This window comes from Sparus aurata, chromosome 5, assembly GCF_900880675.1.
Source record: "Sparus aurata chromosome 5, fSpaAur1.1, whole genome shotgun sequence".
Lineage (NCBI taxonomy): Eukaryota > Metazoa > Chordata > Actinopteri > Spariformes > Sparidae > Sparus > Sparus aurata.
The window spans coordinates 34,659,437-34,679,614 of NC_044191.1; the positions used below are offsets into that span (position 1 = coordinate 34,659,437).

Sequence of the window (20,178 nt, forward strand, 5' to 3'; positions counted from 1 at the left end):
AGAGCTCTCCTCCAGCTCAGACCTGGCCCACATCGCTTCTACAGTCTGTTCTCGAAGCCGTCGGGAGTCAGTCTTTGACTCCACACAACACCGCATCGACTATGTCCAAAACAATGTGCACCACAAAAATATGCTCCAACAACTGACTGATGCGAGGTGCTGACATTTAGCCTGTTTTCATCTGCTCTGTAACAAAAAGTGGAAGCATTTAGGTTTTGAGAAATCAAACCAGGAACAGATCGAGAGGTGAGCCAATTTCTGCACACACTGAATAGACATAATATCTGCTTCAAGAGAGGAGAGGTAAATGAACTGACATGCAGAACAGATGACAGTTTCAGACTGTAATCTCCTCCACTGGAACCCAACAGAGGCCTTGTAATTCTGAGAGGCAGATAATTCAACAATCTCCCACTGAGGCTCCATTTATAGCAGCGCTTGTATCTACTGATCCATATTTAGGGATGATTTTTTTTGTGCATCAAATTGAATTATCTGAATAATGTGTGTGAAAAGGGTAAACCTCACTGTAGTACGCCAATCATTCGCTCAGCACACATGCAGACAGCTCATTAGTCACAAACGTGAGGACACACCTCAGAGCTTCTCTCACTCTGGGAGTCTCCATTAGCTAGTCAACAAGTATTTTACAGTCAGGTAGATTTTTGTATGAACAATGCTTCTGTCATTTTGGCTGCTGCAGGCCAATGTACCAAAACCACATCCTTTTTTTCCCTTTTTTAAAATATATAATATTCAACACTTCAGCAATTAAAATGTGTACTTGCATCGGATGGGACATTATAAGATTTTATTGCTGATCTTAATAAAAACGCTTGGTTGATCGTGGTGAATTTCCTTACACACGAATAACCTGAAAACTAGTCCTGTTTACATTTTCTGATTGTAGAAAAATGACACCATCCACGTATAGATTGGTTCCCTATAAGCCTCGCTTCCGTTATGATATTCAGTCTTCCCTCCCGGAAAAATTGAGGTCGAATCACGGCACAAAGTAAAGTGCGTTTGCCACTGCGCAACCAAAACAGGAAGAGACATGTTTTCCACGGTCACCATGCCCAGGTAATGGAAAACAACTGGAATAACTGTGGAAACTCTGCAGTGAAATAGAAAAATAACCCCACCGATGGAGGAAAAGAAGGTGAAGAGGGAGACTGATAGAAACCGAGGTAAAACAAGAGAGGACGGAGAGCGCTCCGAGTCGGTTCCTTTCCCCACAGACACGAGTTTCCTCTTACAGGCAGTAAGAAAGAAAACTTGCCTACTTTTTATACAAACGGCTGTTTTACTCTGACTTTTCGTAGCACTCAGATCAGGGTTTCTAGATCAAACTGAGATCGTTATGGTTGTTTTTTTCCTTTGGAGAGAGTTGCAAGCTGCTAGCAGACAGTGGCGTCAACAGTAATACCACAGGGAAACGCTAGGAGGTGGAAGAGTTGTCCATTTCTGCTTTAAGCATGATTGATGATGAATTTGAATCATCTTTGCTGGGATACTCTTGACATGAAATGGTCTAATGTCCCATGCCCAGTACCTTACATTTAACACAATGTTTCCAACAGTGTTTAAACCCAGAAAAATCCAGAATTACATCCAATGAAACACGTCAGAGAACGAGAGAGGAGGATTGTGACTAAATGTAAATAAAAACACACAAGATCTCGTCCACAGACATCCCACACTACTTATGACAAGAACAAAACTACATCTTCCTTTTTATATTTTTGATCGAGGGTCCTAGTATCAGACCTTACATCGCTACTGTTTAACTGACGAGTAACCAACAGAAATACGCTGTTTATTCAAGCAAAACTGACCTTGAGAAGCGTCAACAACTATCTTTATGTCACAGCTCAGTCAAGGGAAATGTGTTCCGCCGCTTCCGTTAATGACTTCTGAACAATTTAATGTGTTACTGTAATAGAGTGGTAATTAATCCAGTGATGACAGGGGACAACAAAACGTGTTATGCAACATCTGGTGACATAATGACATGCAGGCATGCTCAACTCTGACTTACATTGAACAGGTTTGTCTTGTTTCTTTCACAGAAAAGTCCTTGTGCTGGCATGTGCTTCAGCTGTTGCCATGGGACACTGCTTCCTAGCAACACGTCTCGGGCCCACTGTAGGTTCTGTGGGGAGAAATAAATAAATAAATAAATAAATGAAACATACATGTGTATGTACACGTTTGTATACGCACAACACAACAGATATTCGGAGGAAAAATAACGAGAGTAGCCCTCCATCAGAACAGATTGACAGAGGTGATAAACAGATTTAATATCGGTTATAAAAGAAACAGCAGAAAAATGTGCTATTTGCAATCAGGAGAAAGCAGAGCTCCTTTCACAGTGGGATGACTCACAAATCAGTGTCTACACCAGTGCTGTTGGAAAAGATAGCAAGCAAATGCCACTTCGTGTTATCTTTGACAAACACAGAAGCCTATAGCATGACATGACGGGCCCCTGTGCCTCCATCTTGCGAGGATAAAGCTGACCAGTCAACGTAAGACTTTTAAAGCGGCATGTCGGGTTGTGAGGGCAACCTGGCAACCTGTCTAAACACGATCACATCAACTGACTGTCACTCAGACCACATTCAGAGGTGGTCCGGGCCGCATGCAACCCGTTGTTTTAGCAGCATTAAAACGAAAAACATGAAGTTGTTTGTTTCCTTGTAAAAAGTGTCAGTTTGTGGCAGCCGGCTGTACAAGCCTGTTTCTAAAAGTGCATCACTCACAGCCGACACTGATATTAATTCCAAATGTTTGTTTTAAAAATAAGTTCATATCCTGTAGTTCAGGCAAACCTGAGGGTAAAAAGGCTCAGATGTTGCAGGAAATGATGGGTGATTTATTATTCATAGCTCCAATTAGATTTATTGTGTTAGACTTCTTCCCTCCTCAAACACTTGTGGAACACGTATTACAAGTTACATTTGTGTTGTCTTCTTCTGAACTTCAACAACAACAACAACGGCCACACCAGCGATGACTTGAACATTGGCGGTGTAGCAACTCTACCTCATGAAAAGCATCCACAGCATTGTTGCCGTTCTTCTTCTTCTTCTTCTTTGTGTTTATTGGCAGCTGACAAACCAACATTAAAAGGTGCATACTGCCTGTGTGTAAATACAGCAACTGTCAAGTCGACTAAAGCAATTTTGCTTTGTATTAATCGTATTTGATTTTAATTCCAGGTGTGAACTGCATGACTTAGTGCAGTCCACTTGTGTTAACATCCATTATTGGTGATCTGATCACAAGCCTGAACAGGCCGGATGCATTTGGTCTCTTCAGGCTGCTGATAACTCTGAAGGAAACCTGACCACATGTGTCAGCTTTAACTAAAAGTTATTCTACATTTACTGAGCCTCATTGTGATTATCACTACAATTTATTATTTAGTTAAATATGTTTAAAACCAGTAGCGTTTGACTGTTATAAGTAATGTCATAAAATAAAGACAAATTAAAGATTCTTCAATGATCCTCAGTCTTGTTTGCAGATTAGGAAGAGAATTTCCTTTGGGAGCCATTAAACCATAATGCTGCACAGTCAACACACTGAGGTCAAAAAAATCATATCACGAAACATAAAATATAAAAAGCTAGGACCTTTTAATGGCCTTTTTGAGTAGGGACAAAGGCTGCAGTAAAAGGGCTCGACAAACCGAGTGCTGACAGAAGGATGCCGCCACAGTAAAGCTCAACGGTAACTCCCTGTGCCAAACTGGCTGAGAGAGCACTGTGCTGCCACCCACACACACCTCTGCCCACAGAGCCTCACAGCCAACACAGGCTGTTTCAGCAAGTCGTGTTTCACTGCTGAGCTCACAGACCCACAAGAAAATCCAAGGGGAAAAAACATGAAAAAGAAAGAAAATAGCCTCTGCAGCATGTGACTTTTGAGGAAATTGTAGGAATTCTTAGCAAGCCCCATCTTCTGTAAATGTCACCGTTAATGACAGTGGACACTGATTATAGGTGTATGGAAGGATTTAATGGATGACTTGGCCTTTGATATGCAATGAGAATGGACTAGTGCCTCAGTTAACAGGGGCGGACTGACCTGGTGGGTCTTGCTGTTGCTGTAGAAGAAAGCCAGGCGGTAGAGACTCTTGTAGTGCTGAGGGAAGCGGCCGAGGCAGAGGAAGAGAGCGCGGACGCACATGTCCAGCAGCATTCGTCTCTGCTCGGCACGTTCTGCAGGCAGAGCTTTGGGCACCTCGATCACCTCGGCGGGCGGCTCGGGCTTCTTCTTCCCCTCACTGGCTGGGGTTTGAGGAGCGGTCTGCTGGGAGGAGGTTGGTTTTGGAGGGGTGGCCGGGACAGGCAGCGGATGAGGACAAGGATCCACAGAGACCTTCGGAGCTGAAACCTCAGGGGAGCGTCACCACAACAGATTCAATGACTTCCTGGATGACTTTTTCATCCGTCTGGATGCCAGAATGTTCTCCATGACAAACTAGAGTAGGATTTAAATGAAAGACGTCAGAATTTTAGTACAGCGTGTATTCAAGCAACACCTTACAAATGTTGTGTGATTTTAAACATCTTAATTAGAAGTTTTCATTGTAATTTTAGCAATACAGTGCCAAAATTATAATTACAACTAACAAAAAATTAGGGTTCAAAGCGCAGTTAATTTAACAAATTAAATAAATTGAGACCATCTCTTATGTATGTTCCCCGAAGGATCAAATGCATTTTGGGTGAGCTGTAATTTATAATTGATGAAAAAAGAAGATCGGACCAGTAACACTGAATTTCACCACTAGATGTAACATAAAACTCAGCTGCTCTATTAACAGCGGTACAACAGTTAGACTACAAAAACAGTGTGTAATGCTAATGAGCTGCAGCATAACCTGCACCAACTCGTTACAGACGAGAGTTTTTCTCTGTAATAGTGACATCGGCACATGACTCTCCTCTCTGGTACATCATAACAAGACATATGCGCCGCACCACCTGTGGAGCTGAGCTAATTGGCGATCCGCTGGCTCCTGCTAACTAGTCACATCCTGCTATTTCTCTCCACCTGACATCACACCTGAAAAATGTAGGTTCAGCTGGTTGGTACAAAATCAAACTGGTTGAAGCTTGTTCACCTGCAAAACCAAAATCATACCCAACCCTACCGTGCAACGCTTAATTCATCTCTGGTATGAAACAGGACATTATGCTCCTTTTGGAGCCTTTACTGATATAAAACTGATGTTTTAAACTGTATTTAAAAGTTATTGGTTAGTCGCTGCGTCCCTAAACAAGCTACCACATCTGACTTTAAAGGGATATTCCGGTGTAAGTTTAATCCATGGTCTAAATCACTGTGAAACTGTGTTAGACTCCCTCTCGAGAGATCAAGTTAGCAGACCGCTAATTTACGGAGTTTTATCAACCTCAGAAACGACCGCACGAAAACAATACACTGCAGTAAATGGATCCAAATATAAACCGCCACCAAAAAGCCACAAATAATGCTCAGAACAGCACCAAACTTCAGCAACAGTACAAATAGGGTCTCAGCACATAGTCCGGGGCATCTAACCTCCGCTAGCTTAGCTGGATTTCTATTGTGAAGCTAAAAACAGATTTCAACTCTCCTCCATCAGCTTCCAGGTCGGGGAAGTCCCGACGCGACGATTACCGAGTGCAGTTAGAAATGCTCAATTCCGTTCTTTTCCCTGTCCGCTCTCGGACTAACTGTTATAAACTGGCAGGTAAGACACATATGAACTTTGATTGCTTTTCCATGGAGTCATAATCATACATTTTCATCCATGAGCCGCGGAACTCTACTGCACTCGGTAATCGACTCGTCAGGACTTCCCGTCAACAGGAAGCTGCTGCAGAAGAGTGGTAAATTTAGTCAGCTTTTCAGTAGAAATCCAGTTTCACGGTGCTTTAGACCATGGATTAAATTTACACCGGAATATCCCTTTAATCTTTGTGCATTGTCATTATGAAGTGACGTCTTTCAACTAAAACAATGCAATAGAACAAGTAAGCAAAAAAGAAAAGATCCAACATTTCAATCCCAGTGTACCTGTGTCCTCCGATACCAACTGCCCGTCTTTCACCGGCGTTGTGCTTTCTGACGATGACGAACTTGCTTTCACAGAGGCGGGTTTGTGGTTGCTGTCCTGCGAGCTGGCGGGATCTGTGAAGGCATCCTGCGTGGAGTTGGAGTCTGAGAGCATCACCACCTCACTGTCCTGACTGCGCTCTGCCAAAACAAAAAGAAAACATCACGGGTCATGCCACCAGTTGCATGGACCCAGATCAAGACAACTGGTGGATAAATGCACATAAATAAATTGTTTTCTTTCCAAAAAGCAGGTGTTAAGAACTTAAAAAAAGTTATTATACTGTCATTTGGGACAATCTTAATTTAGATTAGTGTATTGTATATATTTCAACCAATTATCCAAAACATGTTCTTGTGTAGAGCTTTTTTTAAAGCTGTTGATTGGCGATTTGTTGTTTAAATGTCAAACATTCCCTGTAGTAATGTGGGTAAAAAAAATAAAAAAAATGCGCTTATGAAACAAAAATAGGTCATGAGCCAAATTCCTTATTAGTGCATCCCTAATGACACACTGCTATAAAAGGAGAGGTTTGTTTTTGTAAGTGGTCCAAATCCAAAATGCCAGCAATCCTCTTAATTGCCGTGTTGTGCTGCCTCAGCAAAAAGAAAAAAGTCCTTGGCAGAGACGTGTAAAACAGTCAGAGGGGCAACAAGCTTTTGCTATTTCAGTGAGTAATGCACACGAGGGACTTTTCACAAGATTCACAGTAGTGAAGTAGCAGCACAGTTACTATTGTACTGTAAGAGTTGTGTAAGCTGACAGTAAACAGTGCTTCCTTTAGGATTAACAACACAGCCTCTTATAGAGTTTGGTGGGTTTGAGGAGCAGTACCATTCAGGGAAGCCAGCCACATTGAAGACCTGGGCAGGCAGTAATCATGGTCAAACCCTGGTGAGGCTGTTGAAGATACGGGGAGCTGGTTTTAAAATATATTCAAGAAAAGCTGTATCTCTGAATTTATATATTTCCTTAAAAATTCTTCATAAATCAAATCATTTACCTTCTCTTGACAGCAGATTTAATGCAACTCCCCGAGAGAAAGTAGGACCTGATTCAGACACAAACATCTTTAGAGCCACACGACATGAGAAGTGTTTTTCTGAAAATCTAAATTCCCCTTCTGAACTTGATAAGGCCCGGGGCATGACTGGATGCATTTAGGACACATAGCTGATCTCCTATGTTACTGCCAATAGAGCAGCAACCTCAGGAGAACAATAGAGCCCGAGTGATTTATCAGGCAGCCGATATTGATCCGTATTGGCGTTTAAGTTAAAAAAAATAGCGGTATGACCTTAATATAACACAACATTTTTAGGATTTGAAATCTCCTCGAAAGCACTTCATAGAGGCTTGTACTGGCCGACAAACTATCAATGTATTCTTGAAATCAATATTGTGACTTTTGGTAATTACTACAAGTAGAACGGTCCGACACATCAGCTTACTGTAATGCAGCTTTTAAGAAAAGGGTAGAATTACCACCTCGCCTCCTAGCACAAGTTAACTTGCTGTTCCTGCTTTGTGGTGCTGAATAACAGAATATTAGATTATAATATAATATATTTGTATGAATTCTTGAAATGCCAAAAATGTGTTTTGTGAGGTCACAGTGACGATTTGATCAGATTTGATCAGGTTACTTAAATACCTCCGTTTTGACCAGTGCAGAGGATTAAAAAGATGCTTGGGTTGATTTATAATAATCAAATTCCCAGAGAAGTTCACAGTTTCAGGCCACTGATGACATTTTCGGACGAAACTGCAAACTAACCTTCATTATATATCTTTAAATATATATTATATAGAAAGTTTTATACTGGCCAATATCTGTATCGGCTGCAAAAATCTGTCAGGCTCTATAAAAACACATGAAAGTCAGAAATCATACTTCTAAGTTATAGAAGATGATCATAAGAGACGATAGGTGATCATAACAGGAGCATTTTCCAAGATAATGGTTTGATAAAGTCGTGTCTGAATCAGGTCCTACAGTCTCGTTCACCCAGATGTGCTTTAAGCAGAAGCCAGAAACACTGGACACCGACAAGCAAACATGTGCATGGTGGGGTATTTCCTGACTTGTGTGCCAGTAACAGGCGGGCCACATTCTGACTTGACATTTTCACACTAATTGGCCATAATTGGGAAATTATATCCAATTAGTGAAAAACAGCAAACACATGATTCACGCGAGGTTCTGAAATATCTCCGGGGAGTTTGACTCTGTCAAATTAAGCCCACACCAAACTCAAATAAAATGTGACCACATGATACACCAGACAGTTTAGTGGATTGTGACAGAGGACTGACGCTGTCCAGTCGTGAAGACATTCACCCCATTAGAACTACATGCATATAAATGGCAAAGCAGGTGGTAAAAAGCAAGCAGGCAAAGAAGTAGCAGGCAGGTAGGTAGGTAGGAAGGAATCTGGAAAGGGTGACAAAACTGGCAACATGGGCAATATGGCTGCGTTATTTGCACATTCAAGCTAAACACGAACACATGGGGTGGGTCAACGAATGTTACTGGTTTTTGTCATTTGAAAGAATGACCAGGACTGGAGATGGAGATTCTGAACCAGAGGCCGTAATACAGAGTTACAACTCGTGAAAATGTTCAATCCAATATCCGAAATTTGAAATTCTGTCTCCTTTAACTCTGCCACATACGCTATGTGTTAAGTATGTGGCTGGGGTTTTTTGTGTTAATTCTGACATCTGTTACACACAAAAAATGCCACATGAACTTTCTCAGACAAACACACAGAAATTCTCTGAAATTCAAGCAAAGACAAGTATGACCACAGCACTGCAGGACCAGAAGCTCCTGTGCAATAAAGATGGTTAATGCGTCAGAGAGATAACTTGTAATCTTCATTGTACACATTGTACTGCATGTACGTCACTGAGAGCAATAACATACATCAAGCCTGTTTTACAAAAAACAGGAAATTCTCTATTTTCATCTCCAGCGTCAGACGAAAAGATTTCAGCACATGTGGGCTGAAAACATTCCTGTTTCTCACAGCTGCCACATTCACATGAAACCCCCAAATCTATTTGATGATTAACAATCCAATACCATCGATGCAAAGAGAAAAACATCTATGCAGAATCATCTTTAGGAGATGCCTTCATTTTGACATTCTCACAAACAAAAAACAGACAAGATATTTGCTCCCCTCTAAAGGACGAAATCAGCAGATTTTAAATTTGAGACAAATGGAGCGTCTGTTTTTCTCACTCAGACAATATCAGCCGATCTTTCTCAAGTTATAGGCTGAATAAAACACAAATGCAGGCTGAAATTCAACCACGATGTTCAGAGACGCAGACCGGCAGTGAGAAAGAATAAATAGATATTACGTGTAATTTGTCAAGCTATGAAAAGTCGGCTAGCTCATAAAAGGTGACTAGCAAAAAAATATTGTTTTGTCTAATTCACAGTTAAAGCTCATACTTTGTTAGATGTTGTAAGAACCACTGACTTGATTTATGCTTGATGCAAAATCAGAGTCGGCCACATTAAGAGTAACGCAAAAAAATGATTTCAGTTCAAGTGCGGCGCTCCCGTCTGTCACTCGCCAACAAGATCTGTGACCAACTCATATTGTCAGTAAATACATTTTTAAAATCAGCAATGAATTGATTGATTAATCATTACCATCCCTAGACTACTCCTGGAACTGATTGTGTTAAATAATATCATTTCATATCGATCACACGCTCCTGAATAAATCGATCATAAAATTGTAAAGTGGTTGATTTTGTGATATTGGCAAATGTATCGTCATCCCCAGAAATTATATCTGTGATCAAACGGATGATTTTCATCTCTATCCAATTCTTAGTGATTGATCAGGATCACTAAGAATTCCTGATCTGATTAAGGCTAAAAAACACACAGGTGTCTTCAGGATGTTTCAGGCTTAAGGAAGTCACAACAAAAAGGAAAACAAAATATTAGGAGAGGCAAGATGATTGTTGAGGAGAGAAATAAGTCCAGCAATAAAAGCAGCGACTAGAAATGGATGTTATTTCAGCAGCTCACACACACACACACAAACACACACAGGCTTTCATGCTCTCTGCAAAACTCAATCTCCATTTGTTTCAACACTGCTGCTTTGTCAGGCATAGCGAATTAGTCAAATAATCAGCAGCCATATTGCCCATTTCACCACATCCCAATCACCCAGTGCATGGGGATCATTGTAAACTGAAACCAAAGCCATTAAGCATGGTGATTAGCAATCTGAGCACTCCCCAGTGGGCTTCCTGTCCCAGTGCAGAAAGGGCAGAGAGCCCAACCCCAGAGACAGTGTCTAGGACTGGGACTGTACCATCAGCCTGCTGCTCCTCATGCCGCTGCTGCTGCCACTGCTGCCGTCGGAGTGTTTTGCGTTTGGCGTAATCGTGGTCAAACGGCGTGGCCACGTAAGGAGGGGATGTGAGACCTGGGGTGGCAGCTGACGGAAGGGAGGAGCTGTGGTTGTTTCCTACGCAAACTGATGAGCAAGTAAAGTCCTCATCCATCATGGAGGGGGGTTTCTCCCTGCAATCAATCAGGAGAGTAAGAGTTAATGTTCAGACGTATGACTTAAAGGGATATTCCGGTGTAAGTTTAATCCATGGTCTAAATCACCATGAAACTGTGTTAGACTCCCTCTCCAGAGATCAAGTTAGCAGACCGCTAATTTACGGAGTTTTATCAACCTCAGAAACGACCGCACGACAACAATACACTGCAGTAAATGGATCCAAATATAAACCGCCACCAAAAAGCCACAAATAATGCTCAGAACAGCACCAAACTTCAGCAACAGTACAAATAGGGTCTCAGCACATAGTCCGGGGCATCTAACCTCCGCTAGCTTAGCTGGATTTCTACTGAAAAGCTGACTAAATTTACCACTCTTCTGCAGCAGCTTCCTGTTGACGGGAAGTCCCGACGAGTCGATTACCGAGTGCAGTAGAGTTCCGCGGCTCATGGATGAAAATGTATGATTATGACTCCATGGAAAAGCAATCAAAGTTCATATGTGTCTTACCTGCCAGTTTATAACAGTTATTATCGAGAGCGGACAGGGAAAAGAACGGAATTGAGCATTTCTAACCGCACTCGGTAATCGTCGCGTCGGGACTTCCCCGACCCGGAAGCTGATGGAGGAGAGTTGAAATCTGTTTTTAGCTTCACAATAGAAATCCAGCTAAGCTAGCGGAGGTTAGATGCCCCGGACTATGTGCTGAGACCCTATTTGTACTGTTGCTGAAGTTTGGTGCTGTTCTGAGCATTATTTGTGGCTTTTTGGTGGCGGTTTATATTTGGATCCATTTACTGCAGTGTATTGTTGTCGTGCGGTCGTTTCTGAGGTTGATAAAACTCCGTAAATTAGCGGTCTGCTAACTTGATCTCTCGAGAGGGAGTCTAACACAGTTTCACTGTGATTTAGACCATGGATTAAATTTACACCGGAATATCCCTTTAAGGCTTTATTTCAGAATTCCTGCTGGATTACACATCTGTAGCTTACTTTTCATGGGACCTGGGCATGCTTGGCATACTCTTCTCTTCCCCTCTGGCAAATGGCCCGGTTGCAGCCTCAACCAGCAAACTGAACAAGGGCTCGTGTTCCAGATCGGGCTCATTAGCCTCCAGTAGCTTTAGGATGGTGGCACTGAGACGGAAATGCAACTAGAAGAAAGAGTAAGACGTTTAATGGTCCGCAGGTATGTGGACAACGTCTCTAAATGTTAATGCTTTCAAACCGTTATCTTACGTAACACAATCAATGTGACACAGCAGGAAACTATTTGAGCTACCAGCCACAGGTAGCTTACCTCCAGGGCCTCCATGGCCAGGTCAGGAGGATTATGGTAATGGATTTTCCGGGGGTACCTGGCAGCTTCTTCGTGCAGATAGTGTGCCGCCTATAAATAGAAAGAGGAGAGAATCACCAATCCAACACAATCACATTGCAATATAAATTAACAGGTAAAAAGGAGGGAAGGAGTGCAGTAATGAGCAGAAAACAGTCATGTGCGCCAACAGCCCTCATACGCTCTTGACCTCCATGACACTGCGTTTGATCCAAGTTCATCTGCCTCCACTGATCTAATCAGCAGAGCTATGACTAACTCCATACATTGATGTCTCCGGTGAAAAACATCTTGTGAGGGTGGAAGGGCAGAGATCTTTGTTTCCGTAGGAGGATTATGAAACAAGTCCAGGGAGACAAAAGAAAAATGTCTGCAAACGATTTCATACAGAAGGATTATTCTGATTACTTTAAACAGAGCATTTTTATAACACTGAATTATACAAATCATTTCTCTACTTATTTAACTGACTGCTTTAGATTGTTATCACTGAAACTACTCTCCAACACAGATACTTAAAAACATTCATGCTTTTTTTATTGAAGACTGACTGTATTCATATTGTTGGGGTGCAGACAGGCATATATATCAAAGAACGAGCTGCGACAAAGGAAATGGTTGCATCGCCTCTCGTCGCTTCTGTCTAGGCCAAAAAGATGCACTTGAACACAACAGCTGACGGTCGACAACTCGCACTTTTAAGCGCTGAGGTGAGAGGAAACAACTCTCCACACGCTCACTGACAGCCTGACATCAGCTGATTGTTTCCTGGGATGTCAGAGTGCTCAGAACATCATAAATCACCTTCAAAGCTTGAGCTCGGTGCTTTTTATGGTAACTTTAACTTGAATAAAAACCTATAAACTTTAAAATTACTGGAAAAATCATTTAACAGCGGTTCCAACAAATATACCGAATTCTTTAAGGAGCCCTTATTCTAAAACCTGAGGGATTTCTGGAAAAGTTTTGTTCTAATGCAATCACAACGCATTTCTTCATCCACTCGACTTGAAGGTGTCAATGTCATTAAAAACGCACTCACGTCACATCAGGCTCCAAAAGGGAGAAACATGCAAATGCTGCAGTCGGTCATGTTGGGTCAACCGTGGATGAATTTATAGCCTGAAGCGTTTACCTTCTTGTAAAGCTGCAGATAATCCAGTGGAGTCTGTTTGCGTTTCTCTGCGATCTTCCCCAGCATGTAGTGAATGAGCCACTCTTCTTCATCACTGTCACACTCACAACGGGCAGCACCCTGGAAACACTGGAAGGCTGTCTCCAACATGGAGTCTCTCCTTTCTTCCATCTGAAACAACACAGGCGCACAGTGGAGCCGTCATCAGTAACTCCGCTCGAGGCGACAGATCAATTAACTCCACGATGAATTCACATGTGGAAGCAGAAGTGACAGGATGCGACATTGTTTGGTTCACACATGGAGTCTGACATATTCCAACAGCGAATAGAGATGAGCAACAACAAAACGCCGCTCGTGTTAACGCGCCCCTCACCTGTTTCACCACCTCCGGGGGGAGCTCGTTGCGCCACTGTTTCAGCTGCCGCGAAGCGAACGAATGCAGCGCGTACGAGATGGTCCCGTACTCGATCCACAGAGACAGGTTGGAGCCGTCGATCTCCAGGGCCCTCTTAAAGCAGTTCAGCACGGCCTGCGAGTGTTTCCATATGGGAACGTCACTTTTCAGCTCGTTGGAGTTGAGCTTTTCCTGAATACGGCTGGCCCGAGCGAGAGCCATACCTGCCCAGGAGTCAAACCTGAGGAAACATACGGTTCATCTTTTGAGTTAAGTGACGGAACTTGATGTAAAATACAACAAAACAAACCCCCCATATTAATATTTTATTGCAAATATGTCATTCCATACCAACTCACCCAGGCCCTCTCAATTCATTAAGAATTTTCTCAAAAAACAAATTGTACATGAGCTTGAAAAATCCTATAGAAAGAGTTGGCAACTTTTTAAGTTTTGCCCCTTGAGCCAAATTTAATAATTTCTGCAATTGTTTGCATCTACACCATATTCTCAGCCTCACCAACTGCTTATTTTCACTAATAAATATCTGTAATTAAATGAAAACACTGAATGAAAAAGTACAGAGAGTGCAAAATAAGATGATATACTTAGATGATCTATACTATAGATGATTATCCTTCTTGGGAAAATCTTAAGTCAAAATAACGGAAAAAGGTGTGTTTTTCAGCTCAGTGGTTCTATTCTACACGATCTGTGGCACTCAGTTTTTTTATGCAGGACCAAATAACTTGCAAATGTGAAATAAATAAATAAAGTAAGTAAGTAAGTAAGTACTACACAGAATCAGCGTTTTGTACCATCAAGGTCAAAACTAGTCCAAGTATACATCTCTGAAAATAAAATATTCTTGATTTGATTTCTGCAACAACTGTCACCCTCAGGGTTTCTTGCAGGTGTAGACTGATTATCGAAGGCCAATATTCAGCATTATTCCAATTATTGTAATCTGTGTTTTTTCTGACTGCTGATAGTTGCAGATTATTCAGTCATGTCAAATGTAATAGCCAATTAAAGTTACTACTAACTAAAAGTTATCTAATCAAATGTAGCAGAAAAGTATAGCAGAGAAGTATAAAGTAGCAGAAAATGTAAAATAGCAAATACTTAAAATAGTTAGAATTCTACATTTTGACTCAAAGGTTTTTATTTTTCCTGCAAATGTGTTTTGGTTCCAGAATGTCAGATATTTATCCTCTTCATTACTAATAATCGGTATTGTATCGGCCCAGACAAACATTTTCAACCCAAACCAGTGAAAAATGAGCAAGAATCACTAAAATAAATGACATTTATTATTTTTATTAACCTGTTAATAACTGAAGTATTTGGAGTAAAGGATATTAAAAAGGCATTTTTGACATGAACTGGTAAAAGTTCTGACTTCTGGGTGAGTTGCCACAGAATGACTTTAGATGAAGTTTGGTTAATTGCCGCAGAAGTGTAGAGAGATGAGCTACCTGTTGGGACAAACACATATGTCGTGCATGTAGAACTTGATGGCTTTGGACTGCTCCTTGTTCTTGAAATGATAATCAGCCAGCAGGTAGTAGATCTCATCAACGATTGGTGGAGCAGGAGCGCTGCCCTCAGGAGGACACGGGGCCTTCAAGAGATCAAAAATTAACATTTATTTAATAATCAGGAGAGTCTCAGCTTGCAACTGTTATTATGTTATGAAGACTTCAAACCTGAGAGCGTTTAGCATATCTGACTCACTGGTGTTGCTCACATTCAGCGTGCGCCCACCGACTGACCTTTTCTGTCAAGCCCTCGATGTAGGCTGCCACTTCATCCATGGTGAGGATGGGGGTGTCACTCGTGGGGGCGATGCCAGCAAACCTCCTCAGCAGGTTGGCCAACTCCGCAGACACCGTGCTCGTCTTGTAGCTGTCAAACTCGGGCAGCGACTTTGGTTTGAAGTACTGGAACATGAAGTGGGCATCCGACCACAGCAGCTCCACCTGCACAACAGATTCATTACACGGGAAACATTAGTGTCAGAACTCTGTGTTGGAGTTTCGCCAGAGCAATTCAGTCCCATCAAGCTCTCCTGGGGGTGCTTCACTTACGCTGTAGTATTAATGCCAGTTATCTTAATGCACTGATTCACAGTTGTGGGAATGACACCCACCTGGTGGCTCGACATGAGCATTACAAAAATATGAGAGTGAGGGGGCAGTCTCCACAGCTCTCCAGAGCCATGAGTCACTCTACTGGGTTCATTCTCACAATAATATTAGAGTTATATAGATATAAATACTGGATTCAACCTGGTGAAATCCTCACTGAGGTTAAAAGTAGTGAACTGACCAAGAGGGCAACACAAATATACAGATTTAATTGTCACACACACAAAAAAAAAAATTAGTGAACATAATCTCCAGCTAAATAAAAAAGGAAAAAAAAACTCTTGATGCCATCATATTTTAGCTCTCGACAACAAAAACGCTGAGATTGAATGGAACTAAAAATAACAGCGAATAAGCTGCTGCAGATCTGATTGCGCAGGTATGTTGTTTGTGGTTGATCTAACCACGTTCACATGTCTCGCTCAGTGAATTAACGCCATTAATGGCGTTTCACGGCCTCCATTTATTTTAATGACACCAACATGTGTACCCTGCATGCTGACAAACAAAATTAATGGTGAAAGCTGACTTCCTGTGTGTTGTGAGGGTCGATGAGGGCGCTACATTTGCGTCACCGGCATTCTGCTCCCCGTCAAACACTATTTATGCAAGTTTTCCAATACAGGTGAGAAATGATTCCAATTACTCAAAGCCTTGAGGCTGTTTCACCGCCTCCTCAACAGCATTTAGCCATTAACTAAATACCGGCCCTGGCACAGTCTGGGTCTTTTGTTTTACATTTTCAATATAATGTATAATACAATATATGTTACACGCTGGTTAAAGGGATATTCCGGTGTAAGTTTAATCCATGGTCTAACACACCGTGAAACTGTGTTAGACTCCCTCTCGTGAGATCAAGTTAGCAGACCGCTAATTTACGGAGTTTTATCAACCTCAGAAACGACCGCACGACAACAATACACTGCAGTAAATGGATCCAAATATAAACCGCCACCAAAAAGCCACAAATAATGCTCAGAACAGCACCAAACTTCAGCAACAGTACAAATAGGGTCTCAGCACATAGTCCGGGGCATCTAACCTCCGCTAGCTTAGCTGGATTTCTACTGAAAAGCTGACTAAATTTACCACTCTTCTGCAGCAGCTTCCTGTTGACGGGAAGTCCCGACGAGTCGATTACCGAGTGCAGTAGAGTTCCGCGGCTCATGGATGAAAATGTATGATTATGACTCCATGGAAAAGCAATCAAAGTTCATATGTGTCTTACCTGCCAGTTTATAACAGTTATTATCGAGAGCGGACAGGGAAAAGAACGGAATTGAGCATTTCTAACCGCACTCGGTAAACGTCACGTAATCGTTGCTAACTTGATCTCGAGAGAGAGTCGAACACAGTTTCACAGTGTGTTGGACCATGGATTAAATTTACACCGGAATATCCCTTTAAGTTTGACTTTTGTACGTAATTCAAATCTTCTGACCTGTGGAGACGAGTGGTCCTCCAGGTAGCGGGACTTGCTCTTCTTACTCGGGTAGCCGTACAGGCAGAAGAAACACTGTTCCAAAGCCGTCTCCAGCTCCTCTTTATAGGGATGAGAGGTCGTTTTGGAAGAAGCTGCAAGCTCTTTTTCCAACACTTTAACCTACAACAAACATGAGAATAAAGCTCTGTCAAACAGTCCACAAAATTAAAGAAATAAGCAGTCATACAGATTATAAAAAGGCATATATGCACGCTGTACATTAGTGTTTGTAAACTTACATAGAACTTGAGGAATGAACCGTCTGAGTTGCAGCACAAGGAGCGACGACCAAGATACTCATGCGCTGTGTTCAGGAGCATCAGTGAGGAGGGCAGCATGGGAGTGTCTGAGTCATCTGAAAGCGAGACTTGACAGGGTCAGTCAGTGTAATAACTGCTGTGGCACGAACAGCAAGGAGAAACTGAAGGCATGAAAACAAGAAGTCAACAAACCTTCATCATCCCCGACAGACATATGCTGCCGGAGCATGCAGTCGAAAGCAGCCTCCTCGTGTTTGATAACACGATACAGGATGATCCAAGGCAGAACCGAGAAGAAATACGGCTCCTTGGGATCGTCGGAAACGCTCATGCTCAGATCAATCAGCTGAAAAACACAACAGCGACCGCACAATACATCAAAATCCCATCAGTGCCTTATTATAGTGTCACTTTGAGAAAGGTGTAATTTGTTAGAAGTAGCCAGCAGTTTAAAAAAAGGCAGCACTAGAAACTACAGCTCACTGATGCTCATTATACGTTTTGCTGGAGCGTCTAGCTGCCGTTAGCATGTTGCTCAGTTAGCAGTGGAGCTAAGTGGCCCTATCATCTAAAGGGGGTATGTCCACTGCAACCTTGGAGTTGCAACAGACATCACTGAAAGTACAATTCTGGCCATATCTTACAACATATCTTACAGCGTTGCCTTTAGTTCTCTTCTCACCTGAATGAGGTTGTTTGCCAGTCGAGCCATACTAGAGAACTGGGGGACTTTGCTTAGAAGCTTAGACTCTTTGGTGAAGCAGACCTCGGTGCCATCCAGCAACTTTCGAATGGTGCTGACCCACTCCTCCTTACTCGGGGGAGAGTTGTTGTTTGAAGCAGAGTTGAGCTGCTGCAAGGCTTCATTCAGCGCCAGCTCGCTGCACTCCAAACACTGCTGGTAGTCCTCCATCTTCAACAGTGAGTTCTACACCAGAGAGTTCAAATTCATAGGTGTCATACCATGCATTCAAGATGATATTTATGCATATTCAATCTATACTTTTGTAGCATTTCTAACCTGCAGAAGCATCAGCTGAGCAGGCCGCTCTGGGGCTGAGCTCACAAACTCAAGGGGTTTACTCCTGCCGCCGTAATTAAGAGTGGGCTGCAGCAGACGCACAACAGACTCAAAGTCTGCAGACTCAAAGAGACGCTGGATCTCCTCCAGAGACTGACAACGCTCCAGAGACTTCAGCCTCTTGTCAATCTGTCCGTGGGGATACATGAAAGCCAAGAGAAACGCTCAGACAAAACAATTAGAAACTCTTAGAGGGACTTGTTCACAGTTGGGTTTTTTTTTTTTAATAGATTACTATTGTGCTGAAAAATGTAAGAATCAATCAGCACTAACCTCCTCCACAGAGATTGCTGCATCTACACGCAGGTTAGGCAGGTTGATGGTGTAAAGTTTCCCTTCTGGGGTCTTTGGTTTGCTCTGCAGAAGGCCGATACAGACATCATAGCTCTCCAGGGCCAACTCCATGTCTCCCTGACAGAGGACAAGAAAGAAAGTCACATCTGGCCGAGCTGCAGTCAAAAGTCAAATAAAACAAAAAGAAAGAAAATAAACTACATCTTTACCTGCAGTGCCAGGAATCGTGCTTTGAGCCAGTAGACCCGCACCATGACATCCAGCCAGCCGTCCTCGAAAAGGTCCTTCTGAGAGGAACCTAAGGCCAGTAGCAACAAATCACCCTGGAAGTGCTGCTCAGGAGACTCTGAGTCAGCTGCTTCACCGCCAGGACCGGTGCTGCTTCTCCTTAGAGGCCCTAGACAAGGAGGAAAGTATATATAACAAGCCAAGTGTAAACATGTGGCTCCCTACAAATGACTCTCCAAAATTAAACAAAACCAGTATGTCTGCATGTTTAGAACTGTGGCTACAGTGCCCCCTTTAGGACATTCATCTACTTAAAAGGTTTGGTAAACATTTGTACAGTGCTGCTTGAGATATGACAGGTGACACTGGCATCAATAAACCATGTTAAGTTAAAAATACAATCAGAAATGATGATGGTTCGCTCACTGGTACTTACCCATCTTCCCTTTGTTGTGTGACCATTGCTCCAACTGCAACTCCATACACGCCAGGCTCATAGCCAACATGTCCTGTAAATGTAGCAGATACAAACATGTATTAGAGCAAATGAGCTTCATTCTGATGAATAACTACAGTTTCAGTGTAAGAAAATGTAAAACCTTTATTTGACCCCAGATTCTGCAGATCCAGAGTGAGTCTAGACATTTCAGAGGTGTCTGGGACAACACCGATGTTTTCATTTTGTCAGTTTTCAATCTTTAAATGGGCCAACAATCAACAGATTGATTAGCCAGCATTTTTTGCATAAATGATTTACTCAGACCCCTCTGAAATAAATAAATCAGAGTACAGTTCATCCAGACTGTGGACTGTTCGAATCACTTCAGGTTGACCTCACTCTTTGGCGTACCATTTCAGACCTCTTAACTTGCCATACACAACACAAGGCTGCCTGAAAAAACAAACAGACCATTGGACGAGGCCAGTAAGGCTTGTGAATGAAGAGTATTTTGGTCTGAGGAAGAAACTATTGCAATTCTCCAGATGTGGAGCAAAGAACACATAAAACAGCAACTGTTGACAAAAACGCTACAGGTTTCCCTCCAAATATCTGTTCTTACAAAACCGATTCGCTAAAGAAGCAAAAAGACGTCAATAGCGGAGAATCCTCAGCCATCTTGTTCCAAATCAAAACTACGAATG

The 20,178-nt window shown here is 42.3% G+C and overlaps 1 protein-coding gene across 1 annotated transcript in view; it reads right to left on the reverse strand.

The window, feature by feature from the left end:
• Positions 1 to 20,178, reverse strand: part of cabin1 (calcineurin binding protein 1) — a 51,226-nt gene that overhangs the window by 27,040 nt on the left and 4,008 nt on the right. Inside the window, 20 exon segments of the mRNA XM_030416639.1 lie at positions 2,042 to 2,155; positions 4,099 to 4,401; positions 4,403 to 4,494; positions 6,079 to 6,258; positions 6,953 to 7,018; positions 10,468 to 10,679; positions 11,659 to 11,819; positions 11,966 to 12,055; positions 13,140 to 13,310; positions 13,516 to 13,777; positions 15,015 to 15,160; positions 15,312 to 15,518; positions 17,131 to 17,292; positions 17,412 to 17,527; positions 17,625 to 17,778; positions 18,115 to 18,360; positions 18,454 to 18,642; positions 18,787 to 18,924; positions 19,017 to 19,204; positions 19,472 to 19,544. Coding sequence (XP_030272499.1) covers positions 2,042 to 2,155; positions 4,099 to 4,401; positions 4,403 to 4,494; positions 6,079 to 6,258; positions 6,953 to 7,018; positions 10,468 to 10,679; positions 11,659 to 11,819; positions 11,966 to 12,055; positions 13,140 to 13,310; positions 13,516 to 13,777; positions 15,015 to 15,160; positions 15,312 to 15,518; positions 17,131 to 17,292; positions 17,412 to 17,527; positions 17,625 to 17,778; positions 18,115 to 18,360; positions 18,454 to 18,642; positions 18,787 to 18,924; positions 19,017 to 19,204; positions 19,472 to 19,544 — 3,270 coding nt within the window.